This window comes from Chelonoidis abingdonii, chromosome 9, assembly GCF_003597395.2.
Source record: "Chelonoidis abingdonii isolate Lonesome George chromosome 9, CheloAbing_2.0, whole genome shotgun sequence".
Lineage (NCBI taxonomy): Eukaryota > Metazoa > Chordata > Testudines > Testudinidae > Chelonoidis > Chelonoidis abingdonii.
Window position 1 is genome coordinate 78,785,807 of NC_133777.1, and position 11,360 is coordinate 78,797,166.

The window sequence follows — 11,360 nt, forward strand, 5'->3', positions numbered from 1 at the left end:
CACGGTGCCAAATAAGTGATGGTCCATTACACCCCTTATATCGAACCTACCGACCGCTATGCCCTACCTCATGCCCCAGCTTTCCATCCCGGGCACACAACAAACGATCATGGTCTACAGCCAAGCACTGAAGTACAATGCAATCTGCTTTTAACCCCTCAGACAGAGACCAACCACCTACAAAATTCACCCAAATTCTCAAACTTACAATTACCCGACGAGGAAATAGGAAACAGAATCACAGATGCAGACGTGTACCAGAAGCCTCCTACTTGCAAGACCAACCCAAGAAGAACCAACAGGCTCCCACTGGCCACACATAAGCCCCCTACTATAACCCTCCAACGCATCATTCAGGGATCTACAACCATCCTGGACAACGACCCCACACTTTCACAGGTCTTGGTGGCAGGCCAATCCGTTGCACCACAGACCAACCTGAAACGTATTCTCACCAGCCAACCTGCTACACCGTAATACCATAGTATCAGCTCAGGAACCAATCCATCAACAACCTCGATGCCAACTCTGCCCACAAATCACACCAGCGCATTCATCACAGACCTAACCAGATCAGCCATACCATCACTGGTAATTCACCTGCACGTCCACCAATGTTAATACAACCATAATGCCGCAATGCCCTCTGCTATGTGACATCAGCCATGGACAGTCCTCTACGGAAAGGATAAATGGTCAACAATCAGATTCAAGGAATGCGATATAACAAAAACCTGTAAGGAACACTTTCAACTCCTGGGCCCACAACTATAGCAGACCTTAAGGTGGCCTATCTCTGGCAAAAAAAAACTTTCAGGACCAGACTCAAAGAAGAAACTGCTGAGCTTTTCAGTTCGACTGCAAATTTGACACCATCAGCTCTGGCTAAACAAGACTGTGAATGGCTGCCAATTACAGAACCAGTTTTCTCCTCCTTGGGTCACGACTCTACCTGCTAGAAGGGCCCATCTCCTGATTGAACTAACCTCGTTAATCTCTAGCTGCTTTGCTAGCATTATATACTGCCCCCTGGAAATTTCCACTACCTGCGTCTGACGAAGTGGGTATTCACCCACGAAAGCTCACGCTCCAAAACGTCTGTTAGTCTATAAGGTGCCACAGGATTCTCTGCTGTTCCTACACAGAATAATCGGACAGTTGTTCCTTCTATAGGAGTTACTTTCTAGTTATGTTTGGCAGCTTTGTTCACATCATAATCGGCATTCAGAATCTGCTGTAAAAACATTCTTGAGGTGTGAAAAAGAATAGTGTTCCTTAAATGTATCACTGCTATTCATACCAGGTGCTTCCAACCACAATTTTTTAGATTAAGAATAGTGTAGGATGTGTTTGGCTCACTTAAACTATCTGAAATCTACAGCATTAGCCACTAGGAGACCTCATTTAAAAATATATTCAGGTAAATTACACAAGAAATTCCATTTAGAAATAAAAGGTATTTTAAAATTTTCATATCCAATGAATTGGGCAGTTGGTGTTCAACAATTATGTCTGCTCCTCACAGAAATTTTAATTTAAAAAGTTACAATCATTTAAAAGGATACACTTATTTAAATCTGGATTTATTAGTCAAGTGTCCAGTGCATTTTAGGAAATTAACATCCAGTTGAAGTCAGTGGAAAGAATCCCAGTGACTTCAGTCAGAGCTGAATCAGATTTTTAGGTATGTCTGTCTACACAGCAATCTGCAGCTGGTCCATGCCATCTGACACAGGCCCACAGGGCTGTTTCATTGTTGTGCTGGCTTTCAGGCTTGGTCTGCAGCCTGAGCTCTGGGAGGCACCCACCTTGCAGGGTCCTAGAATCCAGGTTTTAGCCTGAGCCCAGAAGTCCACACAGCAATGAAAAAACCCCGCAGCCCAAGCCCCATGAGCCTGAATCAGCTGGCGTGGGCCAGCCATGGGTTTTTCTTTGCCATGTAGACACACCCAGTCATCAGTGCATAAGCTACAGTTTATGAAACCACTTGACTGAAACGGGGAAAATTAGCTAGTTTTAAGCAAACACTTTAAATTAGTGAGAGTTTCTTTGTTAATTCTTTGGTAACCACATTTAGATTGATCCTCTACTCCTTTTTAAGTAAAAAGAAAGCAGACCATACATAGCTTTTTCTATGCTAATATCTGGTGGTTTATGAGTGAAATATCCCAGCATAAACTGTTCTTAAATTTAAAAGTGAAGAAGCCTTTTGACCAACATTAGTCAAAAAGTGCATTGTGACAGATTTAAATGCAACTAGAATTGTGACTCTCAACAGCTTTTGTTCCACAATTATCAGAAGCATCCATTGTTATCTGTTCCCAATGCTACTTTTATACTGAACCAAGCCACTTCCCAGACAGATTCATTTAATAAAGTGGCAAGATGAGGTCCTTATAAACTTCTTCAGTTTATTGCCTTTTCCTTTACAGAAGCCAATAATTTTCCAACTCACTCTCTACACCATGAAAAGTCAGCAATCTCTAATTATGATGAACTATGGACAGGGCAGGATGTTCTCTGTACTTTATAGCTCCTAGCTAAAGATCCTCAACAGTCCAGATGTTTTAGAAGAGTACTCAGCTACATAAAGCAATGTGTGTCTGTTATTTCCCATGTTTGTAGGTGCTCTCAGACCTCCCAGTTCAAGTTCTCTCATATCAACACTTATGTGAGTACTGGTAGGGAATAGCTTCTTGTCACTTGAGATGGAACAGCTGCACACATCAGTAAAAGTTAAACAGATTGGGTTTTTAAGTGTTCAAACTGCAGAATATCCCTTGGCCCAAAGCCAGTTGTCCTAGATAATATTTTTGGTGAAACTGCAGTTGGAGTATACCTTAATCATTTCCTAAAGTAAAGCGATTTCTAAGATAAGGAGCACGTCAGCGTAACTCAAGGTTGTGGCTTCCAGCACACATTTGAATTTTGGTACAGGTGACTCGTAGAAGCTCACTGAAGGCCTTTTGAATACAAAAAAGTCAGTTATCAGAGGCCAAAACATCTGGAGAACATCAACGCCTGCTGCTTCTTACTGTCAGAATTAGTGGCAGATGACATTTGATATGCGTAACTTATTGGCTCAGGCATCCACTTATTCGGAAAGTACAGGCACAGAAAAATTGAAGTTCAAGATGCATGTTTATTTACTTCTAATAATAAAAATCAAACTTGAATTTATATGACCAGCCATATCTGACATTTGAAAGATTTGTCTATCAAAAGACAAGAATAATTATAAACATGGAATTTTGTTCAAAGCTACTTCAAGCCACTTAACTTTAAGACATTGAAGAGCCAACTTGCAAAGTCATAAGTGTAAAACCAAGTTTAACAAGTTCATAGCAACTATTCCAATTCAGTCTTGAATCCTTAGGTTTATTTTCTTTTTGCTTGATCTTCAGCTATAGGTAGTGTCCTAAATCATAAGACTTCACAGTCACAGGGCTTAGTTCTCTTTCCTCTCCCATGGCCTGAACAGTATTTACTCCCATGAGCAGTTCCATTTGCTTTGCTTGTACTATTTACATAAGCAATAACTATTTATTAGAAGGTTTGCAGAACTAGGCCTGAAGCTTGGTAACAAAAACCAAAAAATTGGTATTTCCAGAGAAGGCCCATACTCTGCCCCCACTCATCTATTCCTCAGTCAAGACTCCTTCAGTTAAGGAAATGTGGTCGCAATGCTTCTACAGCCAGGTAGCTGAAGTTGGTGTTACCAGGATTATCAATCATCTGTACTGCAATAGTCCCTACAGGCATCAGCCAGGTGTATCTTTGCACAGTTTCAAGGATATATCAGGAAAACTTTAGTGGCTACTGAATATCAGTATTCAAAAACACAACAGGCCCTGGAGGTTTTTCGCCTTCCTCTGCAGCATGGGGCATGGGTCACTTGCTGGAGGATTTTATGCAGCTTGAGGTCTTCAAATCACAATTTGAGGACTTCAATAACTCAGACATAGGTTAGGGGTTTGTTACAGGAGTGGGTGGGTGAGATTCTGTGGCCTGATTGTGCATGAGGTCAGACTAGATGATCATAATGGTCCCTTCTGACCTTAAAGGGTATGTGTCTAACAGAATTGCTTTGTTAGAGCCCAACCCTCTCTCATATGTAGAATCTTTACATGTGAGAACAGGAATACTGCATGAGTCAAGATTTGAAGGATTAGGTCCATAGGATTGTTGGGGCTTTTTTTGGGAGAAGTGTTAAAGATGTGCACGATATTGAGCAATACTAGTTCACACAGCATGCAAGACATACACAATTCTGAGAATCCAGAAGCATGAAAACCCAATGTCATAATTTAAAGAAAAACGTTGAGCAATCTTCTTTTAGAATGAAGACACTTAGTATAGTGCATTAAGGCTAGCTGTCATAACGTCATTACTTTGAGTCAGATGAAATTTTTCTTCACATGCATATGTAGCCAATTCCATGCAAGTCACGTGATTAATACCGCTGGTCAGGTACAAAGGTTCTCCATAGACAGCTGTTAAAAATCAAATCAATGTAAACCAAGTGCATACAATCTCTTGAGGGCACAAACTAAGGTGTACACAAGAACAAGTAAGGGCTACAAAGCCAACAACTACTATTACCAGGAATTAAATACTTCCTAAAAAGCAACCACTCACATAGTTATAGTGTTGTAAGTAATAATGTATGCACTTAGTAGTAGGGACTTGGCATGCCCTAGATCTGGAATTTTTCCTCATCTTCAGTTTCCAAATTCTTGCTTCATTATCTCCAGTGAAGACTCATAAAAAGCACAATAATCTAGAATATTCATTACTCAGACAGTTGTCCCAAATTAAAAAGGATTAAAGAAAAAAAAAAAAGTATTTCATTTTTGCCCGAATGTGCTGGGAACTTCCTTCGCAGGAGACCAAAGAAGCCATTTAGAGTTTTGAGAAACACTTGCATTGTATAATTATGCCAAAGAAAACAATTTGTCAATGCCTCAGCAAGATAATGAAGCTGGGAAAATGATTTCTTGACTACATCATGGAACACTGAATTAAGACTAGTTTTGAGCAACTCTGTTTCTAAATGATAGACTAGTTCTCTCCAGTGAGTTCTTCCTTAGAAGCAAGGCAATCAGCTCGATTCAGCTATAATGTCATGATGAGAAAGCAGCACTGGTAGCAGATGTGGCTCTGGTACTAAGTATCTGAGGTGTCACTGGTGTAAGGTTTGTTTGTTTTTAAAAAAAGGCTATTTTTAAAATGTTCAAAGATATTTATATGTTGATCCACCTCAGCACTGGAGAATTTTGCATCCACTAGTATTGATAGTGTTACTTACATCAAAGTGCAAACTATTATCTTGAACACCACATACAATTCTGTCTCCCCTCTTACCAGAGAAGATCTCTAGGAGTTTATATCTTGATAGGAAATTTCTTTTTAAAAGCTACCAGCCATGCTGTCCTGCAGAAAGTTGCCAGAGAGGCTGAATAGTCTGCTGTACTCCTTAAAGTCTCCCCTTCCAAACCTAAGAAAAGCTAATCTAGGGCCCTAATTTCCAGAACAGATGGAGTTCAGCCCCCAATTCTGCACCTACAAGTATATGCGGATGCAATTTATGGCATCTGGGTAAATGTACAAATGTGCCTATGATTTACATATAATTTTCCCACAATAAATTTTAGGTGGGAAAGCCAGTGCCTAGGTCTCCTCTTTACCTCAGAAGTATGACAGCTGTTGCTCACAAAATATTATTTGTTCTGTAGAGTATGTTGCAGATTTTGGGTCACTGTAATAAATATTAATGGCCTCCCAGAAGTCCTATACTCTCACCATGGCATGTGACCAGACCATAAAAAGAACTTATTTTTTGCACCAATTTTTTTTCTACATTCCAATTATTTTGATTAACACATATCTGGATTCACTTAACATAATCTGAATTGGAAGCAAATGACATTTTCCCAAATATAAGTGTATACTCCACTGCCCACCACAGTATCTAACCAGTTACCCTGAAAGGACCCAACAAGAGGAATACCAACTAGTAGACTAGATCCCGGGCCTGCAGATAGAGAGCCTGTATTATACTCTTGCAATGGCCAGCCCTGGGATCAGGCACAGAATACACACTACACTCTTAGACCCCAAATCCTGCAGCTTTTCTAAGCAGTATTTAGCTTTCTCAGCATTCTATTTCCTATAAGATACAACTGCACAACGTGTTCAAAATGCAGTCTCTTGAATAAGTGACCCTTCCATGCAACGTTTGAAAGAGGCAAGTTTGGGCATGATGTACTGCACAACATTATCCAGAAGCGCAGAATGGCATCTCTCGTTCACGGTCTTTAAAGACCCTCTGTTTTTTGTTCCTTAATTACATACAGTTCAGTGTAGAGAAAAGTAACATTCAGCTTGGTTCTCAAAGTTTGATGCCTCCCTACACATTAAATTGTGTTAAAAGTTAACTACTCTCCAAATTTCCCAGTCAATATTATTTATGTGCAGAATAAATGAGTGGGTCTAGTGTTTGGCAAATTGACTATTGCTTCTATTCCATTAATAAGACATCTTTGTCCAGGCTTTCTACTAACAGCAGACTTTGGAATCCTCTGGTACTTGCTCTTCTGGCAAGTTTTCTCCCTTCTGTGGTCCCTTCAGGATAGCTTCCTGACACTCAGAACCATTAATGTTTATTGGCATCCTTTTTCTTGGCCTCATGCCTGTGCCTATACTCTTTCTGACTTGCCAACTTCCTCGCTGATTTACATGGTCACAGCAAGGGTGATCAAATCCATTTCCTATGTTGTATTTTAGTGGCCTTCTAAGACACAGTTTCTGCTAATCTGTTTGTCAGATGGAATAACAGTTTAAATCAAATGTCTACTACACTCTGCCTATTATGCAATCAGAGCACTATTTAGAGCTTCCTAAATTCAATAGGCCCACTTCTCCCACTAGCAACTCACTGAAATGACTGATAAAGCTTTTCAGGAAGTGCACTGCTCAAGTTCTTCCTAAGCTTACGTGGATTAGCAGCAGCAAGGGACAGCGTACATTTTGTTCTTTGGTCCCTGGTAAATATTTGCAAACACCTTTTTCCAACAGAAGCCTTAGAACTAAAAAATAGTTTGGAGATTTTCAGCTCCCTGCACCTTTGGCTCCTCTCACAACTACTGAAATCATATTAGCCAGTCTCTGCAATTCTTAAGATAGTAATACCATAATTCCTTACCAAGGGCTTCCCCACTGTCCTTGCTGCAACCATCAATTCATCTTATCGTGATGCTGTGTCAATTTAATAATCTTAATTATTAATCTTAATTAATAATGAAAAATAATCTTAATCTAGTGAAGCGTACCATGGCACTCATAAGCCATCTAAGGTTTCTTTTAGCCAAAGGAAAGTGTATTCTTATCTCTGGGACTTGTTTTTTCAAATGCACAGTAGGGTGAAAAAGGCTTTTAGGCTCTTCACAATGGTAACAGCTCTCAGATCTTGTCCATTCGGTGACTATTGACTCTCTCAAAAAAGCCACCAATTTTAGGGGGACCACCAATTGCCTCTTCCAGGCTGCGCATTATCTTGCTTGCTGAAGGTTTTGTTTCTTTCTTCTCTCCACCATTACCCAATGTCTGTCAGTGTGCATCTCTCCCGCACATCTACCCTATGGATCTAGTTCTGCTAACTTGACCCACATAAGTAGCAGCACCACTGAAGTCAATGGGTTTACCTGCATGGCTACTACCCAGTGTACTGGATGCAGATTCAGATCCTATATTAGTAACTACCAACGTGTAAATGCAGCGTATGCCAACATCTCTTTGAACATCTTCCACAGGTCTTTCACAACTGCCTCCCTCTCTAAAATTCCCAACCCAGCTAGGTTGGAGCTAGCACAGCTACTATGTTGAAGAGCCCAGTTAGCCAATTCCTTATGTTAAATATCCCCTTCCACTTTAATATATTTTATGGCATTATAATCAGATGCTCCCATTTCTGTTAACAATGAAAAGCACTTTTATTTGCTCAGTTTCACTAGCCTATTGATAAAACAGGCCAAATATTTTAACATACAAAATACAGGAATTTGATAAAGATACATCTGCAGAAAAAAAATTTAAAACTATAATATATCCAAGTTAGGTTGCTAGGTCTTAACTACTTCAGATCTCTTGCAGAAGCATACCTTGGGGCAGGACGTCCCAAGATCTGCCTTTAGCTTAAGGTTGAAGCACTATGCACATTTTGTGCAGGAAACATCAGCAGAGTAGAGACACTCTTTAGAGCTACAGGTACTACCCTTGCCAAAAGGATGATTGCTCTAATAGAGACTGGAACATAGTAACAGATTTCATCACCAACTACTGTTTGTATTACAGTAGCATACTGGAGTCCAATTTATGGATCAGGCTACATTGTTATGCCTAGTGCAAAGAAGATCCCTGCCCTGAAGAACAAATAAGAGAACACTGCAAATTAAAATATGTTTAAGAGATCTCCTTTCCTCTGTTAGTATCAAAATTGAAGAACATTAACAATCTATGTTTCACCATTTATGCTCTCTCAACCTGGAGATCACTTTCTTCATGGCTAGATGGAAGTAGAGGTGGTCCCAAAACTTCGTTTCTATTGCAATATGGGGTCTTTCTATGGAAAAGATTCAGAACACTGCACCTACACAATACTACAAATTTGGTTTACATACACCTGTAGTGAATTTTTTTTTAAAAGTAAAGTTCAATAAAAACATTTACTAAATCCACTAATATTAAAATGTTGGAAGCTACAATATGTTAGGCCTCATTTAAACAGTAAGTTGGGGTTACGGTTACCAGATACTGTCCCTTAAAACAAGTCACAAAGAATTGGCCTAGTGGGAGTATTCTTGAAGTTTCAACATGAGGAGATTACACTACTGCCAAAATGACCCTGACAATTTTGCACTGAACACAGAGGTTTAATTTCTCTGACATACACACATATACACACGAACGTTCAGATCTCTCCACAGCATTGTTCATTACTCACTTCCCCTTCATATGGGTAACCAAACTATTTTCAAATGAGCTATAGCTTAAGAAGAGCTTCCAATCTCAAAACTAGTTTTTGCTAAAAACTTCTGTGCTAGAGATCTTAACAACCGTCAGAGTTCAGTGCAAAAGTGTTAGCTGAGCATATCCTAATGATGAATAAGGGATGCCAGTGAAAAGTGCAGTTGAATTAGACCTGAGTCTTGGTACATTTGTAGAGGTAAAATCAGTTATCAGACTGATCACTGCCAGAAAGTGGTTTAATTCTGATGCAAGAGCATTTCCTTCTTTTAAACTGTCAACTTAGCGCAACTAGTCAAACAAACCATAATCAAGAAAAACTTTAACGTGAAAGCTCTATAAAATATAAACTCAAACTTGCATTTGCAAAGTAGTCCTCAATTTTGTTCAGGGGTTCTTTCAAACAAGAGTTACTTAACTCCTAAATCTTAAAGGGTCAGAACCTGGGGAAAGAGGTCTCATTGTCTGAATTTGCCTGCTATTGTTGCAAGTAGCAACAAAAATGGCTACAACTGAAAGATTTCTATTTTTTCAGTTTCCTTTGGTCCATTTGACACTACTTTGGGAACAAGTGAAACTGCCTAGAAACACACAGCGCCTTTGTCGATTTCTCCTGCTGTTTGTGTGGGTCTGCCAGATAGCACCAAGAGAGAGGAAAGCTATTTTAATAATAGAAAAATGTGATTGTAAGAACCACACAAGATTAGCATGGAGACTCAGCATGGAGGTGTAGTACATGAAGCAACTTTTAACTGGTATTTTGAGGCTTAATAGGTATCAAGGCAGAACAATGTGTAAGTCAGACACTGGTGTCTGTACAAAATAGATCTCTTCCTACTTAGTGAGAAACCCACCAGCAGCTCAGGATGTATATTTCAAGATTTCCTCCAGACTGATCTGTATAGAGGCTCTTTTTACAAACCCCGTTGATAATAGGCACAGCATCACCCACAGGCATGTAATGCCATTACAAAAAATGCCTTCAAATACACAGCAAGTCGAGATTGCAGAAGAGACTCTAGATACTTATAGATCCCATCTGTCAGAATACAAAGCAGCTGGTTAGCAGCAAGACCCTCTGAATCTGTGCAGTAGGTTAGAGATGTTCAGAGGAGAAGAATAAAGCATGATCTCCCCCTTCCCCTGCAAGGCTAGTGACTTTATCCATTTAACAGATGGGAAGCTGCACATACAAAGGAACCCAGATAAGGAAGAGGCATATAAAGCACATTCACCTCTCTGCACACCCCCTATAGAGACTTTATCCACTTAACAGATGTAGGCTAACATGCAAAGAAAAGGGGGCATAAAGCAAATCCCCATACATATTTCCCTCCCCCTGAACCCACCCCTACTCCAGTGACTATCTTCTTCACTGATGAGGAGCTATATATGCCAAAGAAGTCATGGTGCCGGGGGTGGCTGCTCTATGCCTAGAGCAGCATAAGAATAGGGACAGCCAGGACAAGGACAGTGTGCCCCAAGCATGTGTGGGAGGATATGAGAACACAGACCAGAAGGGCCCTGGGAGGCGGAAGGAAAGACTCTACCCCACACACTGCTGGGGGAGGGAGAAGACAAAGAGGGGGTGCACAATGGAAAAGGGGTTCACGGGAGGCTCCTGCCCCATGCACGGGTAGAGGGGAAGGGCAGAGAAGGGATACACAGGGGGGAGACCCTGTGATGGAGAAGGACAGAGTAGGGATGCACAAGGGAGGACCTTGCCCCATACACTGCTAGAGGAGGAGGACAGAGAAGGGGTGCACAGCAGGAGACCCTGCTCATTCAGTGCTGAAGGAGCACAAGGCAAGGGTGCAGCCCTCACCTGTAGGCAGCCACCGCCCGGCTCTGCAGGTATTTCTGGGCTGTCATGACCCCCACGAAGAGGAAGTTGCTGGCCGGCAGGATGTCGTCCTGGCGCTCTGCGGGGTCCTGGGGCCAGAGCAGCGTCCCCCGGGAGTCCCTGCGCAGCAGCCCCCCGCCCTGCTGCAGCCGGCAGCCCTCCGGGCTCGCCTTCCGCCGGTGTCCCGCTTTCTTCAGCTCCGAGGCGCGGGGCAGGATGAGTCTTGACGCCAGGATGAAGCCCAGGATGAGTCCTAGCAACACGCTGAGCCAGGAGCGGCGGCTTCTGCCAGCCATTCCCCACTCGCTGCCCGACACACGCTGGCCCCCCAAAATACACCGCGCCCCGGGTGACGGTCCCCTCGCTGCCTCGCCCGCTGCACGGAGCACCTACACCCCGGCTTCTGCCAGGGGGGCCGCTGCTCTACTCCTGCCCCTAGATCGTCCCCTCAGCCCTGCACCCCGGCGGCAGGTCCCCGCACCCCCACTGCCCA

General features: G+C 41.9%; 1 protein-coding gene across 1 annotated transcript in view; it reads right to left on the reverse strand.

The window, feature by feature from the left end:
* CHSY1 (chondroitin sulfate synthase 1) overlaps positions 1–11,318 on the reverse strand; it is a 95,784-nt gene extending 84,466 nt beyond the window's left edge. The window contains exon 1 of the mRNA XM_032766068.2: positions 10,850–11,318. Coding sequence (XP_032621959.1) covers positions 10,850–11,163 — 314 coding nt within the window. The 5' untranslated portion in view covers positions 11,164–11,318. The remainder of the gene's footprint in view (positions 1–10,849) is intronic.
* Between the last annotated feature and the right edge of the window lie 42 nt (positions 11,319–11,360).